Source organism: Gymnodraco acuticeps, unplaced genomic scaffold (genome assembly GCF_902827175.1).
Source record: "Gymnodraco acuticeps unplaced genomic scaffold, fGymAcu1.1, whole genome shotgun sequence".
Classification (NCBI taxonomy): Eukaryota; Metazoa; Chordata; class Actinopteri; order Perciformes; family Bathydraconidae; genus Gymnodraco; species Gymnodraco acuticeps.
The window spans coordinates 2,271,644-2,296,732 of NW_022990214.1; the positions used below are offsets into that span (position 1 = coordinate 2,271,644).

General features: G+C 44.3%; 2 protein-coding genes across 2 annotated transcripts; one reads left to right on the forward strand and one right to left on the reverse strand.

Annotated features, from left to right (window-relative positions):
* Positions 1 to 1,825: 1,825 nt before the first annotated feature.
* Positions 1,826 to 8,346, forward strand: tpk2 (thiamin pyrophosphokinase 2). The gene is given in 10 exon segments (XM_034218434.1): positions 1,826 to 2,145; positions 2,230 to 2,471; positions 2,899 to 2,962; positions 3,039 to 3,169; positions 3,299 to 3,417; positions 4,001 to 4,022; positions 4,025 to 4,123; positions 4,125 to 4,136; positions 4,236 to 4,332; positions 7,366 to 8,346. Coding segments are annotated over 10 exon segments (906 nt in total). The 5' UTR covers positions 1,826 to 2,075; the 3' UTR covers positions 7,416 to 8,346.
* A 7,348-nt stretch (positions 8,347 to 15,694) lies between these two features.
* Positions 15,695 to 24,621, reverse strand: LOC117547686 (rho-related GTP-binding protein RhoA-C). The gene is made up of 5 exons (XM_034218458.1): positions 24,353 to 24,621; positions 21,830 to 21,985; positions 19,885 to 20,005; positions 19,665 to 19,795; positions 15,695 to 18,186 (listed from the first exon to the last, which is right to left on the reverse strand). The coding sequence occupies exons 2-5, from the start codon at positions 21,983 to 21,985 to the stop codon at positions 18,013 to 18,015; spliced, it is 582 nt and encodes a 193-aa protein (XP_034074349.1). The 5' UTR covers positions 24,353 to 24,621; the 3' UTR covers positions 15,695 to 18,012.
* Positions 24,622 to 25,089: the final 468 nt, after the last annotated feature.

A 25,089-nucleotide genomic window follows, 5' to 3' on the forward strand; every position in this document is an offset into this window, starting at 1 on the left:
TGATAGCTTTTGGAGAAGGTTGTTTTTAAGTTTACTAAAATCTATCATTTCAACTGTTTCACTTTATAAAAAGGGAACAGGTGAGTAGAGCATCATTGAGTTTATTATTCTGTCAGTAAATTATCCAAATGAAATGTTTTTCATTATTTTAGTCAACCCTAAACAAATTGATTGTACCTTTTAATAATGACCTTACATGGTCGGCAAAGTTAAATTAACTTCAGAAAATCAAATCTGTTCTGAGAAAAAACTAATAAATGTTTAAAGATAGGAACTTGCCATCCCACTGAAAAACAGTCCGTAGAGATTTAAAGGCGTAGTTGTAGTTCAGTCCAACGTTTCATTTGGATTCATTTGACAACAGTCAACTATTTTCATAAAGAATATATATATTTTTCAAAGTCAACTTTATTGTCAATCTTACTCAGTTTGTGTTTATAGACAGAGATCAAAAAGACGTTTAAATACAATTATACAATTTATAGATATGTATACAAATATATATATCCTATATACACCATCATGTATAATGATGGTGTATGATGTAGAAGGAAGTGTGGTAGATAACAAGTAAATATAGAGTTACATACAGATCCATGTTACAGCAAAAGATGGAATAACTAAGAAGCACGGAGTATAATAATAATTACATGCAACAATGAAATAACTGCTCAGCATCTCTCCAATCTGCTGTGTCCTGTTTTCCTCCCCTCTGCATAACACCCCATCACACATACGAAACACAACGCAGAGTCCGAGGGTGTTAAGAGTATGTTTATTGAAATGTCCTCCTCTCTACTGGCCAACACAGGGAGCATATGCTGGGTGTAGAATTTGTCCAGGAGGAGGAGATTTCCATGCCATGCAGGGTCTTCGGGGATGGGGATGATGATCGACTCCTTCGTGGTCCACACAACAAAGTAGCAGAGACTCCGGTCTGTGATATGCAGCTGGTGCCAGTATGGGTGATTCTCCTTGAGAATATATGACCCACCCTCCTCACGGAGAGAGAAGGATGGTAACTGGACTGCCTCCGCGATGGTCATGTTCCTCTGTGTGGACACTTCACCTCCAGCAGGGCAGATGGCTGCACAAGTCCATCGGGTGATGCTCCCAAAACACCCGACTCACTCACAAAGAGACCAGACTCGATTCGAACACTGTCACTTGATAGGCCTTGTTAGAGATTTAAAGGGATATCTGGTCCGCCATATTGAGGGCTGTTCCAAACCAACGAGTGTGGAGCGGTGTGGAGGGGGAGTGGGCTATCAAGCCCTCAAACAACGAGTCTGCAGCGGTGCTGACTTGAGACCGGTCTCTACCTGACCGGTCTCAATGCTGTGTGTGTCCGTCAGGAAACAAGCTGTTTACAAGTAGTTCCAGCAAACATCCACTGATAAACTGCGATGTTAACAACCTCATGATAACCTCATATGTTTTTAACTTAGGATCGTACCTGTGTTTATTCTAGAAAAGGGTAAATGTGTGCATTTTATTATAAAGTTGTGTATATTTACAGACTGTTGCAAAAACTAAGAAGCTTATAAACATCAGGTTTAAAACTAAAAGAGCTTTACAAAAAAGTAACACAATGAAAGATGTTTGGAGTTTTATTTGAGTTATTAATTTACATTTTTGTCTAAGAGATGCTGATTTGAAACCGTTGTTACATACAGTTACGGCATTTCCTGTTTCTGCCGGAGAGAGGGGAGGCCGTCCCAAAGCTTGCTGCTGTATTTACTCCCTCCATCTGACAGGAGGGAGCCTCGTTGAGCTGCGAGTGTGGCTACAGACGGAGTTCACTCCGTCACGGAGGGGTAGGGTCGAGGGAGTGGTTTGGGATTGGGCCTACATGTGCTGTATGATGTAAATCTCGTCAATTCGCTTTTAACGGTAGTGCCTCTCAGCCACCGTAGTGTCGTGTCGTGTAGTGTTGTGTACTGTCCGCCGTCGCAGCAAGACCCTTCTCGGTTTTATCCAGTTCTATGTAATCACAATATTAGTAACCTCGCACATTTCCTCCCGCGGTACCTCAGGGCTACGTTTGAGTGGTGTTTTCCTGACATTCTTGAACAATGTCTCACTCTCAGTGGTCGCAAAAGATAGTCCAGCTGCTCCGCCGAATGAATAACTTTTATTCACCAGGTAAGTTACACCAGAGACACCGAGTTAAACATGCAGTGGACGGTATGAACGGGTTTTAAAGTCGCCCCTTCCACCTCCCCGCAGGCTCCTGTCGTGCTAGCTGCTTTCGGTTTGAGATAAATGGAGCTCAGGTTGGCTGGATTCCTCCTCAGATCGCCCCGCTGTTGAGCCGGTTTCCGGATGTGTTCAGTTCGCCAGACGAGGGCGCTGTGTCCCTGCGACCCAGCCTGGACTCCCCCGGGAGGAGGACTGAGGCTGTGGACGCTGTCCTGCGGACCCTGAGACAAGAGGGCACCTTCAGCTGCCTCAAGGGATGGAGAGACGAGGTGAGACCATACAGTGAGACACACACTGTTATGATAGGTCCACCGCTTAGAGATGTCTCATGTAAATGTATGTGTTACCGCGCTAACCAATAGAAGCGCAAGTGTTACATTTTGATGTCACTATGTTAAGGAAGCAAACAAAGGTGCCCCGCTGGTGCTTTGCAGACCATTACATGCACACAAACATATAACACACTATACGAAAGGGAAAAACCCCAAAAAGCAGAATACGGCCTCTTTAGTGGCTTCCATGAGATATAATGTGGACATTCATGGATAAAAGGGATGGCGGTTTCTTCCGTCTTATACACTGGACTTGACCACGGACTGTATAAGTTAAAAAAAACTGTAAAAGCATGTGAATGCCTAGAAGTTGTCAATAACTTCCTATGCATCACTGTAATTCTGAAGCATTCCTGTCTTTCAGAAATACAATGTGATGTCACAATTCTCTGAGGCTCCTCTAATGTTGATGGAGAGATCAGCTACAAGTCAGTTTTGCACACACAGCGCCATGTTACACCAGTGTTCGTGTTGTATGAGCTTATTGTGATGCTTCACACGCAGGCCTGTTTGGTGTGAAGAGGAGTGGAGTCCACATCAATGGCTACACGGTCAGTGACGGGGGGGAAGTCAGCATGTGGCTGGCACGTCGCTCCCCTACTAAGCAGACGTACCCTGGACTGCTGGACCATGTGGTGAGTGGTGAGCGAAGACTGTCTGACACTGTCTACATACTGCCACAGTAGATACTTGATGTACACAAAGGATAAGTCCAATTCAGATTTCCACAAATAAATGAATGAGTCGATGTTATGTCTCCGAAGGCAGCAGGTGGTCTGGCTGCTGGGCTTGACATCAAACAAACTGTGGTCAAAGAATGTGAGGAGGAAGCATGTTTCCCAGCAGCCATTGCCGAGAAGGCTCGTCCTGTTAGTACAGTAAGGTAAGCTTGATATTTCTTCCTTTAACTTAAAATGATAAACAATCTTATGATCTATTATCAGTCATTGTATATTCGAATATTACTGAGCCACTACTGTTGACTGGAGAGAGAGAATGAGAAGAGAGATAGAGAGAGAAGTATAGATATTCGAGAAGAGAGAGAGAGAGAGAGAGAGAGAGAGAGAGAGAGAGAGAGATATGAGAGAGAGATAAGAGAGCGCGATCTAGAGAGATTCGCTCTCCTCTGCTGCTCTTCGCTCTCTCTCGCTCTCTCTCTTCTCCTCTCTCTATCTATCTCTTCTCTCGCTCTCTTCTCCTCATTCTCTCTCTCTCTCTCTCTCTCTCTCCTCTCTCTCTCTCTCTCTCTCTCTCCTCTCTCTCTCTCTGCTCTCTCTCTCCTCTCTCTCTCTCTCTCTCTCTCCTCTCTCTTTCTCTCTCTCTCTCTCTCTCTCTCTCTCTCTCTCTCTCTCTCTCTACACATTTAGCTCCCTCCCATTAATAAATATTAATAACTCATTATAATTGTAATATATACAAAAAACTATTGTCATAACTCACTTAACCTACCTCGTGCCATTTTCTAGCTACACCTATGAGGATGAAGACAGGGTTATATCCAAGAGCGTCAGTTTGTCTTTGATTTAGAACTTCCTGTGGGGTTCCAAGCCTAAGTAGGGGATGGAGAGGTGCAAGAGTTCTACCTCCTGCCCCATGGAGAAGGTCAGTACTGCTGTTCTGAATATGAATCCTGTGAGATAACAACAATCTGAGGGGAGACAGAAATACCACAGGGGTGTTTGGTTATTGTCTTGGTTTCAGGTGAAGGAGCTCATAGCCACGGATGACTTCAAACCCAACTGTGCCATGGTGGTCTTGGACTTCCTCATTAGACACTCGTTCATTGATCCAGACACAGGTTTGTGACACGCATAGACCACTATATGTTTGAATAATTGATTTAAAGGGAGCCTGTTGTGCATTTTGGGGTGTTTCCTTCTTGTAGTCTTAGATAGGTTGCAAATCATCACTACATCACTATGTAACACATGCTCTGCCTAGCCCTCCAACACATTGTTTCAATAGGCTAAGGGGCGGGACATCGCTAAGCTGTTGACAAATCACGGCCAGCTACCCACTCAGAGCAGACTGTCCTCTGGTTTCAGGCAGGCACTAAGCCAGACCTGTCCCTTCGGAGATTCAGGAGAAAATGCAGGTGTTGAAGGAAATGCTGCTGTTGATAGGGGCCTGTAAAGAAGCATGCTAAAACTACCATTAAACTGTAAGGCTGGAGCCACACGAGAACGGTAACGCAAACGAACCAAAATCGTTATCAAAAAAAGTCTTCCGTCCACACGCAATAGGCACCAGAAATGTGTCCTTCCACACGAGACCACTCGACCTGCTGGAGACGCTGTAGTACATATGCCGGGCCTGTAAGTGGCGCTGTACTTCCGCCACAAAATAGACCAAATGCAGCGAAGAAGACTTCCGAGCATGGTTGCCCTTCTGTTTATTCTCCGCGGTGGATTTAGCAGCAGAGGTGGGGAGAGGCAGGACTCTTTTTCTCTGTCAGCAGCAGCAGATCTCTGGGGCGTCATTTATAACGCCGTGCGTAGGATTCACGTGGGTAGGTTGCTTACGTAGTAGAAATCCAAAAAATAAGTACAGACATTTTCCGACATTTTCCGATTCACAAAACATTGTGTACCGGCGAGGATAGTGCGTACGGCACTTCCTACGCCTGTTTCCCTTTTATAAATCACAATCGACTCGAAATGCGGTGCAGCTTTTGCGGGCTTCACGTAACGCCCATATTTGCCTATAAATAGTCAAAGAAACGCCCATTCATTCATTCATTTTGACTGACTGCATGAAGAAGATCGCAGGAAATGACGACAGAACTACGGTGGCCGGCAGGTGCAAACACGGAACAACGGCCAAAAACACATACATTAGCAGGAAACGGCTGCAAATCCTGAAATGAAAAACAAACAAACCCCGAAAACAAACGCAACAAAAAAATGCTGCAAATACCAAAACAATATGCAAAGTCCAAAGCACGTACAAATCGCAAAACACATACAAAAAAAAACATTCCGGAAGAGCTCCGGGCCTCTAGGGGGCGCGCTACGTGGAACAGATTGATGTCTGACTAGACATAGAGAGAACGAACGAGAGTGCTGCAAATTGAAGCCGGAGGAAACAAAGTTGATCGAAGTGGGCAGGCATCCTCAAAGTCCGGACTCTGGTCCGGATCCGGACCGAACCACAACTGTCTATGGACATATGTATTATCTGAGTTATCTTTGAGACAACGCAACGAGTCAAAATGCTCCGCTATGTCCACTGCAAACAGCGCTCTGTCTGTCTGTCTGTCTGTCTGTCTGTCTGTCTGTCTGTCTGTCTGTCTGTCTGTCTGTCTGTCTGTCTGTCTGTCTGTCTGTCCGTCTGTCAACGCATTGGTCCAATCACATTCAGCTTCCCGTCAGCGTTTTTTTTTTCCCCCACCAACAGTCTGCGAATCAGAGGCACAGTTGGGCGGGTCTTCGCGGAATGCGGGTGGGAAAAATGCGTGCGTGTTTAAAAAAAAAAGTCAGAGCGAGAGTTAACAGCTCATCCAGTTGCATCTGTACTGTAGCTAGTAAACTAGTCTCACCTATCGGGACCCCGGGGTGGCATGGGGTGGCAACTGCCACCCTAAAAATAGGCCTTGCCACCCCAGCTGCCACCCCAGTTGGCAGCTTTGTTTTGAAAGAAAAGTTGTGGCTCATCGGACATTTATGAGAGAACGTCTCTAATGTCCGAGTGCAAATGAATGCAGCACAAGACGCACGTCTTGTAACCCCTCCCCCGGCCCTGGCGCGAGCGTTGAAATATGATTGGCGGCGATTTCATTTGAACAGTACGGGGCAAAACGAGAAGCATTGATTCGGACCCAAGTACTGAAGGAATGAGGTATTTGCGGTCTACAATGACAGAGAAGAGACTGTCAAGTTTGGCTGTACTCGGCATTGAATCAAAACGCACTAAAGCTTTGGATCTTACTAATTTTGTGAGGCGTTTTGCTGAACAAAATGGTAATCGCCGCATTCAGCTGTAATAGACATGTCAACTTGATGCTCTGCTCACGGATGAGCATACAAAAATGTTAAGATGATGACCTTACGTGTGTAAATATATTTTTTTCTTTGTGGGGGTCCGTCTGCCCCCAAAAAACAGTTTTAAGTCCTGAGAAAGTCAAATAAGATGGTGTGTAAAACTACACTATAATGTGATCTTGCAAACAGATAAGGTCCCTCCCATGTCTAGTACACAAACATTTCTGGAAATTCACTACAACACGATAAATGCAAATCTAAAGTAGTCCGAATAAAACCGTAAAAATGTCTTGTGTGCTAGATTTCAAAATACTGCTGCTGGTTTATAAAGCACTGAATGGTTTAGGCCCAAAATACATTTCTGACCTCCTGCTAAATTATGAACCATCCAGATCTCTCAGGTCTTCAGGGACTGGTCAGCTTTCTGTCCCCAGAGTCAGAACTAAACATGGTAAAGCAGCGTTCAGTTATTATGCTCCAAATATCTGGAACAAACTCCCAGAAACCTGCAGGTCCGCTGCAACTCTTACTACTTTTAAATCCAGGCTGAAGACGTTTCTTTTTGTCGCTGCTTTTAATTGAACTATTCATATCTTAGACTGCACTGTAACTTTTATCCATGTACTTTTTCTTTTAATGTTTAATTGCACTGTAACTTTTATCCATGTATTTTTTCTTTTAATGTTTATTTTATTAGCTTTTCTTTTTAATGACTGATTTTAAATGCCATTTTCTTAATCTCTTTCATTTTTTGTAAAGCACTTTGAATTGCCTTGTGTTGGAAAGTGCTATATAAATAAACTTGCCTTGCCTTGCCTTGCCTTGTGTTGATTGTAAACCTTTCATTTCAGAGACATGCTATCAGGAATTTGGGGCAGGACTCCATCAGACAATGGAGTGAAGCTGAGGACTGAGGCAGAGATACATTACCATGGTGATAACAACAACGTCTCCTCTGTGGTTTGTACGGATCATACACCCTCTCTTCATCCGCCTGAGGGTCCTCCATCAACTCTTCCAGTAGGAGGGCCAGGGGCCTCGTTCATAAACGTTGCGTACGCTCAAAACATGGCCTACGAAAATGTTCTAAGCAATGTTTGCGATTTATGAAAAGCAAACTTGACGGGAAAATGTGCGGTCCTCCACAGACACTTTAACCCATGTCTACGCACAAAAACGGGAGAGATGAGAAACTGCGACACCATTGGCAGAAGGAAGAATGGAGAAAAACATGTATAATAATACCATAAATCTAAATATTACCTCCCATGTATGAAGAGTTAATTAGCAAAAATGGATAAGAGACAAGTGCACACAAAAACATAATTTTGAGAAATAAATGAATGCTGATATGTTATATGTAAAAAACCACCCCTTGAATATGTTCTTTAATTATTACAGGCTATAATGCTTGCATGGCATACAATGTATTCTGTTAAGTTATGTGCTAGACAGAATTACGCTTAAACTGACGCTGATTTCTATTGGCTATATAGACACGAGTGCATGGTTTTAGATATTATATACAGTAATAATTATTTTTAATGTGTTTAAATTGTTAAGCATTTTAGAACTTTGTTTCTAAACGGTCTTTTACAAATACAGACTTGATGCGTTGCTCGTAAAAACACAGGAGGTATGGAAACGTAGAACACCATGTATTTGGTCATTTGTACAGCTGACACACACAATACATTTGTTTTATTTCCTTTCACTGGTGGATAGATTTGCTGCTGGAGGGTTGAGACGCACAGGCTGCAGTGGAGACACTTCTCACCGTTGATTGACAGCCGGAACACAAACCACAAAATAAATATCATTTTTTTTGTAAACAAAGCCCCAACTGTTTGTAAAAACATTACATTACATCTGAGTTATCCTGTGCGTCTGGCACACCTGCGCCATCTTTTCATGTGAATCCCACGCAAAGCTTTATAGATGAGGCCACTGGGGTTCTGTTTGTGTGTTTTCCTCCCAATTGCTGCTAGCAGGGGAAACTATAGTTACGGCTGTAACTACGGTTCTATGAGTCCCGGATGACCGCCAGAGGCGGTGCTTTCAGCACTGGATATGTCCATCGCGCACATGCGCAGCTCGAGTACCAATACCAACAAAGTCACCTGTGACCCACGTGACACCGGCTATATCAGCCGGTGTCGTCAGAGGATCTGTTCCCAGAATCTTCTCGCGAGCACACAAGAATTCTGAGTGACAGGGAACTCTGGCGGTCATCCGGGATTCATAGAACCGTAGTTACAGCCGTAACTATCGTTCTATGTCGTCCCTACTGACCGCCAGAGGCGGTGCTTTCAGCACTGGATAACTTATACCAACAATGTCATGAAGAATCCAAGCCCTTGCTCACCACTGGAAACAGCGGAGCTCGGCAAAAGGACCACGCCCAAAGAATGGGGAGTGGCGACATTGACCTGATGACAACTGGAGAATGTGCCAGAAGACACCCACGACGCCGCGGCGTAGATGGTCTCCAGGGGCACCACCCTCAGGGCAGCCCAAGATGTTGAGATGCTCCTTGTAGAGTGGCATCTCAGCCTGATGGCAGGGGGCGGCCACTGGCCCCGTAAGCCTGTGAGATGGTATCGACAACCCAGTGGGGCAGCCACTGGTTAGAGGGCATAACCTCCTTTACTGCCGCAAGGGCAAAATCAAGAGTTGCTCCTACTACCGTATACAGGCAGTAGCCTTGATATACGCCCTTTGGGCACCCCCAGGGCACAGCAACTTCGACGTGCCGTACTCCTGAATGTCAAAGCATGCCAGCTGGGCAGGCTGATTGAAGTGGGATTGTGGAAGGACCCCGGGCCGGAATGCCACATTTGCCCAAAGGGCAACGCCTGAGAGTCCCACCTCGGGCATGTATTGTTTATGGAGAGGACATGCAACTCCCCGACTCGCTTCCCTGAGGCTATGGCAAGCAGAAATGCTGCCTTCGTGGGCAGCCACCTAAGCCCCACCTGGGCCAGGGTCTCGAAGGGAGGAGATGATGGGGCATCCGGCAGCAGGGGCAGGTCCCAAGCCGGAGCCCTCGGGGTGCTAGGGGGACGCTGCCGTAAAGCCCCTCTCATAAAGAGGGACACCGACCTGTGGCGCCGTCGACCCGAACATGTCGGGCAGAAATCGCAGCCACATAAATTCAGAGTGGAGTGAGAACGTCCACCATCTAGAAGGGACTGTTGTCTAAGCAACAACGTACATGCTGTCCCCAAGGAACACACACATTCTTGCCCCCCAGTTGGGGTAGGAAGTGCGTGAGTGCAAGCTGCACAGCCCGAAGCTCTAGCACATTGACCTGGCGCGCACTCTCCTGGGCAGACCGCTGACCCTGAACGGTCCTGCCCTGCCGCACTGCACCCCACCCTGAGAGACATGCACCTATGGTGATGGTCTCCTGGCGGGATGGGATGGCGCCCATGGGCACGCCCACTAGGAGATAGGCCCTGCCCCTCCAGCGTGACAGAGAGTGGAGGCAATGCTGTGACACCCTGACTTCCCTGTGCCTGTGCCACTTGGCGTCCAAGTGAAGGCTGTTCAGCCACATCTGCATGGGGCGCAACGACAGCGGGCCTAAAGGCCCAGCGGCCGAGGCAGCTGCCAGTCTGCCCAAGGGCCGGAGGAACTGAATATAAGGCACCATCTTGCCCGGCCCACGTGGAAGTAGGCATCCCTCAAGTCCACGGTTGAGAACCACTCCACCTGTGCATATGCAGTGGTCAGCATATAGAATGGCAGCACCTTCGGAAATCTGTTGATTCCTCTGAGGTCCAAGATCGGGCGAAATCCGCCGACTTTCTTGCTCACGAGAAAGTACGCCGAGTAGAACCCCCTGGTCTAAGCAGAGGGTCTTACTGGCTTGATTGCGTCCTTGGACAGAAGGACGGACAACTCTTGGGCCAGAGCTGCGGTCCGTACCCCTGGGTTAAGGTGAAAACCACCCAAGGGACGGAAGTACAGACCGCCCAGTAACTGAGCTGCTGCTGGGAAAGCAGCCGACGACCGGGGGGGCACTGGGGCACGAGGCCGTCTGGAAGGCGGGCGACTTGGGGCACGAAAGTCATTGGGTCGCGCCGCTAAGACCTCTGCAGACCACCCCTGTAATCCGGCAGCTGAGTGCGGCTGCTAGAGCGGCCCCTGGGCCTGCTGGGAGTGGGCACAGGTCTGCGAAGACCCGAGAGCTGCTGCCTGGTCTGCCTAGCTTGGGCGGCACGCTCCAGTGCCTCCAGGGCAGCTGCCCTAAACAGCTCCCCTGGCTCGACTGGTACGCTACGGAGGACTCTCCTACATGCCTCCGTTAGTGGAAACCTGGCGACGAGTCTGTACCAGCGACAAGGCCTCCTCATACAGAGGTGCATCAACCGAAGGAGGTGCGTCAGCCGAAGGAGGTGCGTCAGCCGAAGGAGGTGCGTCAGCCGAAGGAGGTGCGCCAACCGAAGGAGGTGCGCCAACCGAAGGAGGGGCGTCAACCGAAGGCCCCTACACCTGGCCCAGGCTGAAGGACCAAGAGGCGACTTCATCATGCCCCTATCAGCAGCTAGCCGATCCACTTCAGAGGACAGCTTTTCTAGTCCTTCTATTGGGGGGAGCACACATAGCCATCACTCCCTCAAGTCGCCGGGAATGGCCGAATTGATCTGGAGGAGGATGTGACAAGGAGAGGTGTCTGTTGGCTGCTGCCAGACGTTCCACCACAGTGATTCTAGCCACTCTGAGCGCCCGAGGCATGCAGCTACAGCTCATGCAGGCGTTTACCGTGAGAACCTCCCTCAGATGCTCACATTTCTCAATGGCTCAAAAGAAGCCATACAGGCGCTACATGAATGAGCCACTCCGTAGGTAGCCAGATGCAGCGTAGCCGGGAGCGGGTGCGGGAACACAGCCTTCACCAGCTACCTGCTTAATGGAAAGAGTAGAGCGTTGCTGCTACTCGCCGAACAGAAAGAGGGATGTAATTACACCCACGTTTATCGGCAGAGGGAGCGGGAGCGAAAGCACTGCCTTCACCTGGCTGGATTAATAAACACGGCAGTTCAGCGTCTACCAGGAGCGGGGGCGAGAACACTGCCGGCTGAGTTAGAGACGAATGCCAGATGCAGCATAACCGGGAGCGGGTGCGGGAACACAACCTTCACCAGCTACCTGCTTAACTGAAAAACAGGGCAGTTCCGCGTCTACCAGGAGCGGGGGCGAGAACACTACCTTCACTGGTTGAGTTAGAGACGAATGCCAGATGCAGCGTAACCGGGAGCGGGTGCGGGAACACAGCCTTCACCAGCTACCTGCTTAACGGAAAGACAAGGCAGTTCAGCGCTTACCAGGAGTGGGGCGAGAACACTGCCTTCACTGGCTGAGTTAGAGACGAATGCCAGATGCAGCGTAACCGGGAGCGGGTGCGGGAACACAGCCTTCACCAGCTACCTGCTTAACGGAGAAACAAGGCAGTTCTGCGTCTGCCAGGAGTGGGGGCGAGAACACTGCCTTCACTGGTTGAGTTAGAGACGAATGCCAGATGCAGCGTAACCGGGAGCGGGTGCGGGAACACAGCCTTCACCAGCTACCTGCTTAACGGAAAAACGAGGCAGTTCAGCGTCTACCAGGAGCGGGGGCGAGAACACTGCCTTCACTGGTTGAGTTAGAGACGAATGCCAGATGCAGCGTAACCGGGAGCGGGTGCGGGAACACAGCCTTCACCGACTACCTGCTTAACGGAAAAGCGAGGCAGTTCAGCGTCTACCAGGAGCGGGGGCGAGAACACTGCCTTCACTGGTTGAGTTAGAGACGAATGCCAGATGCAGCGTAACCGGGAGCGGGTGCGGGAACACAGCCTTCACCAGCTACCTGCTGAACGGGAAGAGTAGAGCGGTGCTACTACTCACCGAACAGAAAAAGGGGATGTAGCTACATCCGCATTACCGGTAGAGGGAGCGGGAGCGAGAGCACTGCCTTCACCTAGCTGGGTAAAATAAAGAAGCTTAACAGTACACGCAAGACGTTAGCCGAGCAGCTGCTGCTAACGATCAAGCGATATCAAGTCAAATAACACACATGTTTAAGACCAGATAACTAGCTTCAAAAGAAGAGAACAGCACAGAGCTGTAGTTACAGCAGTAACCATGGCCAGTGCTCACACGGCATATAACCGTAGTTACAGTAGTAACTATGGCCAGTACTTACACGGCTTAGAACCGTAGTTACAGTCGTAACTATGGCCAGAACTTACACAGCATAGAGCCGTAGTTACAGTAGTAACTCTGGCCAGTACTTGCACGGCTTGGAACCGTAGTTACAGTAGTAACTATGGCCAGTACTTACATGGCTTGGAACCGTAGTTACAGTAGTAACTATGACCAGTACTTACACAGCATAGAGCCGTTTACGGTATTGACAATGGCCAGTACTTGCACGGCTTGGAACCGTAGTTACCGTAGTAACTATGGCTAGGACTTACGGCTTAAAACCGTAGTTACAGTAGTAACTATGGCCAGTACTTACACAGCATAGAGCCGTAGTTACGGTATTGACTATGGCCAGTACTTACACGGCTTGGAACCGTAATTACAGTAGTAATTATGGCCAGTACTTACGGCTTAGAACCTTAGTTACAGTAGTAACTGTGGCCGGTGCCTAAAAGTGTCAGCCAAACGGCTGCCCACTAGATAATATAATATTGGGAGGATGAAATCCTCCTTAATGGCCATACATGCAGAGCACACAGCACACAGTGAAGATTGTTCTCTGCATATCGTCCTAGTGCTAGGAGTCTAGTCCTAGGAATCTAGTACTAGGAGTCTAGTACTAGGAGCAGTAAATACAACGATATAGCGCTACTGCAACCATACCATGCGTTTACCGCTGAGTTAAATAATGAAGTTTAACAGTACATGCAAGGTGTTAGCCAAGCGGCTGCTGCTAACAATCAAGCGACCAAGTCAGAACACTTTATGTTAAGACCAGATAATAGCTTCTAAGAAATAGAAAGTACTTACCTTACTCTCTGCATCTAAACGAAAAACGGGTTAAATTGAATGAGGGACACAGCCAAAGCTGGGACTCAAATGCTAATGATAGCTCGGGCACAACGCCACAAGCAGAACTTTCAAAAGAGCATAAGGGCAACTTTATGGGAGAGGAAGCGGGAACACTGTCGTCACCAGAAAGTCTAAGCCAAACAAAAAACAAGACAGCAATCAGGACAACTTGGCTGGGAGAGGGTGCGGGGACACAGCCATCACCAGCGACAAGCTGACACCAACCTGTCTGTCGAGGCTCTGCACAGCCGGCCACAGCTCCTGGAGGACGCGTTAACGACCCGTAGCTCCGACTGTCAGTCACGAAGCTGCACGCGGCCAGCTGCTTGCAGAGAAATCCCTCAGATCAAACGTTCTAACCTGAACGCTGTAGGCTACAAAAATGTAGCCGCGGTACCCTCGCGCAGCGAGAAGATGAAAGGAACAGATCCTCTGACGACACCGGCTGATATAGCCGGTGTCACGTGGGTCACAGGTGACTTTGTTGGTATTGGTACTCGAGCTGCGCATGCGCGCGATGGACATATCCAGTGCTGAAAGCACCGCCTCTGGCGGTCAGTAGGGACGAAATAGAACCTCTGTGTCCTGCAAGTAGCTTATACTGCATCACGGCCTGGTACGGCAGCTGCACCGCCCTCAATCGTAAGGCTTTACAGAGGGTGGTGAAAACTGCAGAGAACATCACCAAGACGGAGCTCCCATCCATGGAGGACCTTTACTCCCAGCGGCTCAGGAAGGAATCCCTCAGGATTATAAAAGACCCCCATCACCCCAGCCACAAACTGTTCTGTCTGCTGCCATCAGGCAGGCGTTACCGCAGCATCCAGAATAAAACCACCAGACTCAGAGATAGTTTCATCCCACAGGCAATAAGACTGTTAAACACCTGAATTCTGTTAAGTGCCTCCATCAGCATTCATCTGGTTGCATCTTACAATTCATATACTGCATCTTAATGTTAATCACTACAATAAACAGTATTTTATTTTACTGTACAATATTTAATTTTACATTCTGTTCTTGTATATCTGATTGTATTTACATGTATATAGACTCCCGCATTTACTTGGTCATGTACAACATTCTCTGCATTATTTATCTTGTGTATTTTTCTTAAATGTATATAATTGACTTCATCTGCATCACTTGGTCTTGCAACAACATCTGCACTATTTTATTCTAATATATTCTACTCTGTTTCTTCTTGCACTATTTTTATTTTATAATTGTTTTATTTCCTATATAACTATGTTGCATTGTTGAAGGAGCTCGGGACTTACGTCTTTCATCTAAACTGTGGCTACTAAGGTATGCACCCTTTGAATCTTATAAAACCAGGCGTTGGTTGCTGTTACCTCAGATGTAGGGAGCACTTTTTCTAATGCTGCAAACTCCTAGCATGTCAACCTCAAGCCTCTGTTGGCTCGCCTTGCTCTGGGATGGTCTCTGAGTGAAGAAGTACAGCTAACCAGTATCAGCATTACCTTCAATATGAGGAGTAAAAAGGTCAGACTTGATATAATGACAGATATATTAACAGTATTCACAGAGCAAGATGAGAGGCTGGTTTCATTGAGTTACCTCGTGGGTATAGACGTATAGACCAGGGGTGTCAAACTCAATTTCATCGCGGGCGACATTCGCATAAAGGTTGGATTATGTGGCCTCTTGCGGGGCCACATAAAATGAAGTCGCGGGCCGGATTTGGCCCCCGGGCCTTGAGTTTGAGACCCCTGGTATAGACTCTACCCTAGGTAGTAAGGAAGACAATTACTTGGCAAAGAATGAGGATAAAGTACACATGTTCCTACAATGTGGACCACTCCAATGCACTCAAATCACAAACAAGTCAGTAAATAAATGTGGCAAAAAACATGGGGGACAGAGAATGAGGTAATGCCTTTATTGTGGAAACAGCCCAAATTATTATAAAATGTGTCTGGTTTGCCAACCTGAAGTCTTTGTAGGTTCTTCGTTTTTTGGGATTGTTTATAAACTAAGCTAGTATGCATTCAAAAGTTAGAACAATTAAAAACTATTATTTAATTTGGCAACACTGCATAACCTAGTAAATACTGACCCAATGGTGAATAGTAGACAAAGCATGACTCATTAACTGACAAAGCTTGACTCAGAATTTGGTCATTCTCAGTTACAATTTATTTCCTTTAGAATACATTACAAAAAGACAACTGGAGAAATGTGAGGATATGTTACAAAACAATATTCCTCTAACAAATAACCAGAGGTTGCTTGCGTTTATCATTTCATAATTTGACATAATTTTTTTCAAAGTGTGTATACCACACACTGAGGTTTTGTTTTAAGCGGTGTGCAAATAATACAACATAAGCCAGTGGAATATCATGCAGTTAAAATAACATACAAAAGAATAAGAAGCAGAACAAAGAAGAGTTGCAAACACACTTCCAATAAGGCCCTGGAAGACAGGTACACCAAACACTTCCAATAAGGCCCTGGAAGACAGGTACACCAAACACTTCCAATAAGGCCCTGGAAGACAGGTACACCAAACACTTCCAATAAGGCCCTGGAAGACAGGTACACCAAACACTTCCAATAAGGCACTGGAAGACAGGTACACCAAACACTTCCAATAAGGCCCTGGAAGACAGGTACACCAAACACTTCCAATAAGGCCCTGGAAGACAGGTACACCAAACACTTCCAATAAGACCCTGGAAGACAGGTACACAAAACACTTCCAAATAAAAACCAATGCTTTCAAAATGGGAGTGTCGAACAACTGAACAACAAATGATGGCTGAGTTAAAAACAGAGGCTGCTATTACTTGAGATAATTTCTCTCTAATGTCAGTATAATGTACATTTCCACAGCAGCCTCACTGAAACTGGGAAAATCGAATGACCTGCGGCAAGTTTTAAATATAAACTCAGTAGTGTGTGCATGTCCTTGATGGTAGCTTAACAGCAATACAATAAAAAACAGACTTTAAAAAAAGCTGTTATAAAGAAATGGACATGGCTGTGAAGCGACCTAAATAATGCTGTGGAAATGCACATTATACAGAATGTTTCTAGAGAGACCCGTAACGTGGAGGACGAGTTGAGCTTGCATTAACAAATTAAAAAAGATGAGAAAACATGGAGGCGCATTACTAAAATATGATATAAAATATACTCATGGGAAATTAAAATAAAGGCGTTCCTCTAATATAAACCTGTTTTACATCAATGTGTGGCCCTCTCTGTAGAGGAGGGACATTAAGGCCCCAATACTCTTTGAAAAATGACAGCTTCTTTAATTTTGTTAACCTTTTAATACTCAACTGTTGACAGTGTTTGACAGTCCTGATCCATTGAATCAAACAGTATTCTGACTTGAAAGCCAAGTTAAGCTTGGCTTAATCTTTGTTAATGTTGCAATCATTAACAGGCTTGTATAAAACACTCAAATAAGTTGGTCTCATAACATCACATATTTATGCTCGAATGCCAATAATCAGCGTAATGGAACAGAAAGGCCATATACAGTTTATATTGCCCATAGGTAATATAGGAGAAAGAAAGAAGAGAACAGTCACACAGCAGGCCATGGAACTCTCCCAACACTTAGAAAGGCAGGCATACATCGGGGGGGCACTGAAGCAGTGAGTTCAGGACAGAGGAGACCAGAAAAAACTACTAACCCTCCACACTAAAAAGGCATGAGTGATTCATGCTCTCTCCATGATTTCATGTATCCTAATCATAGCAGTTTGATTTGAAAGCTTTAACCATGTACTACAATCTATACACTGACTTTGTCTACAGAGCTATGATGTGATCTTGTAGGCAGACCCGGAAGTTAGCACAAGGGCTCAATCGGCTAAAAGCAATGGGATTATTTGTATTGGATTTTGGAACAGACGTTTATGATACGTGCACGTTTTGCTCAGCAGGATAATCTCCACATATTAACACCACTTTTATGATACTTAAATGCAACTGCCAGAAGTAAAAAGCCAACATAATGATCTAAACAAAAAAACATGTCAACATCGCTAAGCTAAAGGTGGCTAATATTTTGCGTGTTGGCGTTATGTAGTCAAATGTTGTAACTTTTAAGCAACCGCTGTTAGTGGGGTATTTACTTACATATTTCCTGTCGTAGAACTAAAACGTGAAAATCTCAAAAGCTTGCATTAACCAAATACTTTATTTCTGGAAGAAGAAAAAAACATTCGAGATGAGGGAGCCAGGAAGTGTCTAAATGCTAACTCATTTCCGGGTTAAGAACTCATTCCTGCACCACTCTACTGCATTCGATCTTTCTTTGTTACCCCTTTAGCCATGTTGGACTTTCTTAGCTTCTCCCTATAATGCCCCAATCAATTGTGCCCAGCTTGGTGCCCCAGAGGACACAGAGAGGGGGTGTTACTTGGCCTGGTCTGTCCCCCCCCTCCCCCACCCAGCCCTGTGTGCCGTGACGCTCTATAGCACAGTGCAGCCGCCCTTCTTGCCTCGCCTCTTGGCCTGCAGCGCCGCCCTGGTGGCCATCTCGAACACCTCCCTCACTCCGTCCTTGGTCTTGGCCGAGCACTCCAGGTACCCGAAGGCGTTGATGCGGTTCGCCATGTCCCTCGCCTCTTCTGACTTCACCGGCTCCTGTAGGGATGAACCATAGTCATTAAGAAAAATCATGAAGTCATAGAAAAGATGAAAAACTATTTGAAATACTGAGTGACTCAAATCTGATTTTCTTTTGTGCATGTGTGATTGAGATCTTTTGTTCTCCCAAAACTAAACAGCACAAATCAAAATGTCGGATTTGGGCCAATATCATTTAGTCCACTTTCTATTATGTTCATAATATAGATCCAGGTCTGATTTTTTGCAATGCCACCTATATCTGAGTGTAGCTTTTTTTGGGGGGGGGTTAACCTGCTGCATTCACCTGCTCACTTGTGGTTTTGGGGGTTAGTCGGGAGTCGAAGATTTCTGTTGACCGCATCTTTCATCTACATTTTCCACCGTATCACACTTGCACTAGCAATCACACTCTTACTTACTTGTATTGGGATGTATTGTATTTTTGCCTTTTTCTATTTCAATGTAATAAATGATCAAACGAACAGAGTTTATTGGACTTTTCTCTCAATCTGTCCAGGAGTAGCAGCTTTTGCTCCAAAAAAAAGCTACAAAGAAAAAGTTAGTTTATTTTTCCTCCTCCATTATCATCTGCTTACAAACCCACTGGCTTCCAACTGACAGTGCCGTTTTTATATGTACAAAAGTGGCGGGGCACAAAAAACTTAGATGTCTTATATAAGCGTCTGCAGTGACGTGCTGTGAGGTTCATGGCTGGTGAGGCACTGGCACCGACTTCAGGTTTACAAATATTATATTTTGACCTAAATCAAAATATAATATTATTTTCAAAAGCTTTTTTGGTCTGATGCTTCAATTAATTTTAAACAGAGAGTTCAACAGAAGGATACCCAAAAAATGTAATTTTATCATTTAAATATTGAATTGTTCTCTCTTAGTAAGATCCCATTTTCAAGAAAATGGCAGTTTTACCTTGACTTGAAGATGAAGTCCATTTGCCTATCCTTCTGGACAAAAATCTCTATTACTTTTTTGTAAAAGTCCTCCTTATTTTCTTGTAGTTTCAAAAGTCGAATCATAAATCTAATCGATAGATTTATGATTCAAAAATTATAAAAGTAGGGTAGACATGTGGATATTATCGGGCTGAACAAAACGTGCATTTTGAGCTATTTTCTAAAATCCTATGGAGAAATCTCATTGCTTTTTTGTGGAGGGAAGCCATGCGCAGCTTACTTCCTGGCACTAGGTGGGGCTGTGCCCCCAATGACCAGTCGCCACAGCCAACTGAGCACCTATTTATGAAACTAAACTCTTATTGTTTTATTTTGTACAGCCCTGTGCTGTGTGTTTTTTCAGTTCAGGACTACGACCGGTTCACACAGAAATCAGATATTGGGCACATTTATAAAGAAGTTTGATCTGACAGTAACGTTACTGTACATGCAGGATAGCTTGTAGTTCATACTTAGGTAGATATTATTGATGTATACAGAACTCCAGAGGCATGGGAATGAGCTCCATACAGGACTGACCTGTTTCATCTTAGCTAGCTCTCGGCGTGTGTGATCGTCATTACGCAGGTCTTTCTTGTTCCCCACCAGAATGATGGGCACGTTGGGACAGAAGTGCCTCACCTCAGGAGTCCACTTCTCCGGGATGTTCTCTGCAACGAGCACAAGAGGTACAAGTTGAACATGGAGCAGATGCAAACAGAATGTGTGTGAAACTAAGGAGGAGAGGAGGAAGTCTCACCCAAGCTGTCGGGGCTGTCCACGGAGAAACACATGAGGATGACATCAGTGTCGGGGTAGGAGAGGGGCCTCAGGCGGTCGTAGTCCTCCTGACCCGCCGTGTCCCAGAGGGCCAGCTCCACCTGCAACACCACTGCATTACTGCCAGGGAAATCACTGCGAGGGGCGGGGCCAAGGAATATATCAATCTATAAAAGCAGCTTTAGCAGTTTATATACTTATTTGCTGTGCTGTTTAATTTAAATAGTGTTGAGTTATTTCTACATTCTTATGCTTATAGTTATGATGTTTAAGATGAATGCCTTTGCTGGTATATCTGAATTCAAACTAGTATGTGTAAACTCATTAGATTTGTTATGTACCTCTAAAAGATAAAAGTTTGATCTGGAACTCCTGCTTGTGATAATCTGTAAAAACAGTGCATTGAATATCCTTAAACTCCTTACACACCAAACTGACCAAAGAACACGTCCCGACGGAATGTCGGCTCACGTCTCCTGCGTCGTGGCCATGTTTTGGCCATGCACTGGAACACACCGCAAAGACTTCAGCCGACGGCCAAGTTGCACGTACGAACTGCGTGAGGCGACGTGAGGCGACATTCCGTCGGGACGTGTTCTTTGGTGTCAGTTTGGTGTGTAAGAGGCTTTAAACCTTACCATTCCCACAAGACAACATAATCCCAAACATAATATTCTTTATATCTTAATTTAAATCAAATGACATGATCTCAGAGGCATGCAGAGAATACGATTTACAATGTATTCCCTAGATCTTTACATTAAGAGATCTCGCCATTATATATGCATCATGTAAGGAAAACAAATTCAAAAATGGGTTCTATGTGATTGTTATGTGCTTGTAAAACTGGCCATTTTATGAATGATTAGAAAAGATTGACCCATTTAGAATGACAAATGGAATGTCTTTCACAGAGCGATGACTCTTTAAATGTTGGGTTCATATGATAAATGGTGTGTATGTGTGTATTTTCCTAAGTAGCCTAGCTTAGCATAAAGACTGACAACAGGGGAAGACAGTTAGCCTGACTCTGTCCATAGTATGATATTCAAAATCTCCAATTTGGGATTTAAAAGACATGCTGGAACTTGACTGAGGCCAGATTTCTGATTTCTCAAAGTCTTGAGATTCGCTGGTTTCCAGGCAACCATGTGACATGAAAAGGCCTGCATTCAGCTGTCATTATCCAGATGAACAATCAGATGGCGATGGGGTGAGGGAGAGACTTTGAGTTAAGGACATGACGATATATCGACAAATATAACCTTAGTGTAGATGAATTGCTCTTCATATACATGTCCCCAATACATTTGATTACTATAAACTGAAGTACACTTTTCCCCCCAGACAGCACTGAGAAGTTTTTTTAGCAATTTATGATACTTACACCTTTTGCTCTGCATATTAACAACACTGTTTTGATATTTAAAGCATAAATGCATTTTGCCAGAAGTGAAAAGCTAACATTATGATATAAACAAATTACATATTGGTCACATGACTTCACGTTAACACCGCTATGATATCGGCAGCTAATATTTGACGTATAGCAGTCTCATTTGGTTACTTGATAGCAACCGCTATAATTATGAGACGTAAAAGCTTATGGCATTCACCAGTCGGGTATTTACTGGCTTTTTATGGCATTAACAAAAACCTTACATTATAGAATCTAACCAAAAATGAATTAAAAAAAAAACATTGACTTTGTGACGAGGGAGCCCCGAAGTGCCCACATGCCAACTCATTTCTATGTAACGGACTTATTGCTGCACCACTCTACTGCCTTACCCCTTCAGCCTGGTTTGAATTGTCTCACTTCTCCCTATAATGCCCCAATCATTGTAACCAACTTGGTGACCCAGAAGACACAGATAACGGTTCAAATGTAAAAAAAGATAACAAGTCTGTAATAAACAGCTTACCTGTTTCCCATCCACCTCGATGTCTGCCACATAGTTTTCAAACACTGTGGGCACATACACTTCAGGGAACTGGTCTTTGCTGAACACTATGAGGAGGCAGGTCTTCCCACAGGCTCCATCACCCACGATCACCAGCTTCTTTCTGATTGCAGCCATCTGAGATGAAAATGAAAGAAAGAAGATATTTTTATCAGCATACAAGATCGGGAAGTCTAAAGGCAAGTAGAAACATGTCATTCAAATGAGACGGTGATGACTTGCTTTTAACACGGGCTGAATGATTTGGAAAATACGTATATCACTGCACTTTTTTGACTGATATAGCAACGGCAGTATGACATTGAAGGGAAAACAAGGTATAATTCTTTGCAAGGAACAAATATTTTTTTCATAAATCTGTCAACCCACATTTTTGCAGGCTAGTACATTTCTAAAGCACCCCAATACTTCATGCAGAATGTTATTTTGACACATTGTATCCTTTTACAAATATTGCACCTCCTATGTCGACTTCCCTTCCCCGGAGTAACACCTCTCAGTGTGGCAACAGAAAGCCTTACTGACTCGGCACTAGTGGTTAAGCAATGTGGTTTTATTAAATGGCCGATGCCCATATTTAGAGAGTGGGCGGCCGTTAATGATAAGATTGTTGCTGTTCTCTTTGTTGCATCTGAGAAAATACAGCAATTAAATAGCAAGTGAGGCACTAACTTGCTGAATTTGAGTCTATTAACCTCTAGTAATTCTCACATTGACTCTGTTCGCTTGAGCCGATTTGCACTCCGTCTGCAGAGCACTTCTTCTAAATAAACAGAAATGTATCAACTAAATAAAGGATCCAAGGTCACCAAATATCTTAGGTTATCAGTATATAGCAGCACCTCCTTTTGCTGATAGACAACTATCATTTTTAAACCTATATAAGGTTCACGGTACTTTATTTGTCATACGAACATAGGTACAGTGTAGTTATGTCGATGAAAATCTTGTGTCACAGGCTTCTCCAACAGTGCAACACAAAACACAGATTAACAGAACAATATAGTGCAAGTAAATAGTAAATACAAGAAGAAAATAGTTTTAAAAAAAGTGAAATAGTGCAATAAGAGTCTATATGCAAGTCATTGAAATATGATATATTAGGTAAATAGATTAATAATTTGTAAGTAGCAGCCAGATGAATATTGTGGATGTTGTTTCAACAGTTCAGGTGTTTAACAGTCTTATTGTCTGTGGGATGAAACTGTCCCTGAGTCTGGTGGTTTAAATAAGAATACATAAATAATGTCAATAGTGTAGTGGTATTCCCTGTTGTTGGTTAAGTGAAAAAGTACAATTAAAAAATAAGTAATACGAATTGGCAGGTTGATTATCTCAAAATGGCCTTTATCTGCCCCATCAACAAGTCAATAGTCAACAACTATAGGCACTATCTGTTCGCATCTCACAAATGTATATATTTCTATAATAATCAGTATTTATTCCACTGTAAAGTATTTACATATAAGTTATGTTCTTGCAACATAATCTTGCACTATTTTATTTCTGCTCAGTTTCTTCTTGCACTATTTTCTATCAATGTGTGTTATGTCAGTCTTATATGCATTGTTGGAGGAGCCTGGGATTTAAGTTGTTCATTTCCATAACAACACTGTAGCTACTGTGCATAAGACAATAACGCCTTTAAATATTGAATCTATTAACTACACAGAACCAGCAAAATACTAACCATCTCCTTCCCATCTTGCTTGAGAGCAAACATATAGGGCATTATTCTGTTTCATTTGGGTTATTACAAATAGCAACAGAACATTATAATAGAGACAATCATTCTGATTCCAAAAATAACCTTATCAACAGTCTAAATTACTATTGTGGCCGTTGATCCAAAACAGATATATGTCATATCGGTATGGTCCTCACCACGAGAATAGTGCCTGATTTAAAATTCAGCGAACCCTAATATACATTTTAGTGGATGGATCTAGTACTAAACGCATTCAGATTAAATTATATACAGCCTGTTTTATAACCCCTTGCTATAAATGAAATACTACATGCTTAAGAGAATGACATCTAGTGGATAACGTTAACACACCTTCGGCAAATGTTATAGTTATAATATCCTAATACGGCGTTAACTTGAAGTGGATTTGGCAAATGTACGTTGCATTATTACTTCACTTCCTCACTGCTATTTGCCTCAAATGTAAGGAGAACATGTATCTGCCAATTTAACCTCAGATTAATCTCGTCGCATTACAGATGATTTACAATCCTAATGGCACATAATCGTCAATAATATAATTTCTGGCCTATGTTTATCAGAATCCGTTACAGTGTCAGCTAACTTCTAGCTACCAGCAGTTTCCATTGCAGCTATAAAGCTAACTACTAGCATGCTAACTTTGCTTAGTTTTTCGAGACAGCTGGTAGCTTGTTGAGATGGATACATGACATTTGATACCGCACTATTGGTTTTAGCACACATCGTGACATATAAAGCAAGTAACGTAATTGTACCGTTTTATTGGAGATCCTCGCCTTTCTTCAGTTTTCCTGTCGGACCTTATAGTCCCGCCCCCAGTGCGACGAAGATTGGGTCCGCCCACATTACATACTTTCTGCCAATGGGACATGCCGGACTCATGATTGAGAAGTAAGGGAGCCAATCAATGTAGCTATTGCGTGTACGAATCTCCCAGTTCTGTCTTCGGTAGAAAAAAGTTATAAGCACTGTTTAGCCTGGGGTCAAGCCTCCAAGGGCTTTTTTGTCGTCTCTGTGGTTTCAGTCCCCGCTGCCATGGCTCCACAAATCATGTGAAACCCAGATTTGGCACAAAAAAGGGGGAATACACGTTTCGCAATTATGCCACATCAAGGTGGAACGCTCTTCCCACAACTGTAAAGGAAAGTAAAACTATACTTACCTTCAAAACCTCTCTTAAAGAGCACCTTCGGGGGAGAGCATTGCAAAACTGGCCCCGGTAATGGTACAAATCTCAACCTGTCGTTCAATGGACAGCTTCCCCCCCATCTATGTATATACTCGCATTTTAGACTCTGTTACTAACTGTATATCTGTAGACTTGGTATGTCTTAAATGTCCGGTTAGGATGTATTAGAACGAAATCTAAAATGAAAATTGTAAACAAGCAATCTGTATGTAAAAAAACCCACCTGTATGTAAATTGTAAATAAGCCATCTGATCTGTATGTCAAATATGTCTTATATGTCTTAAATGACATGATGAATTGGA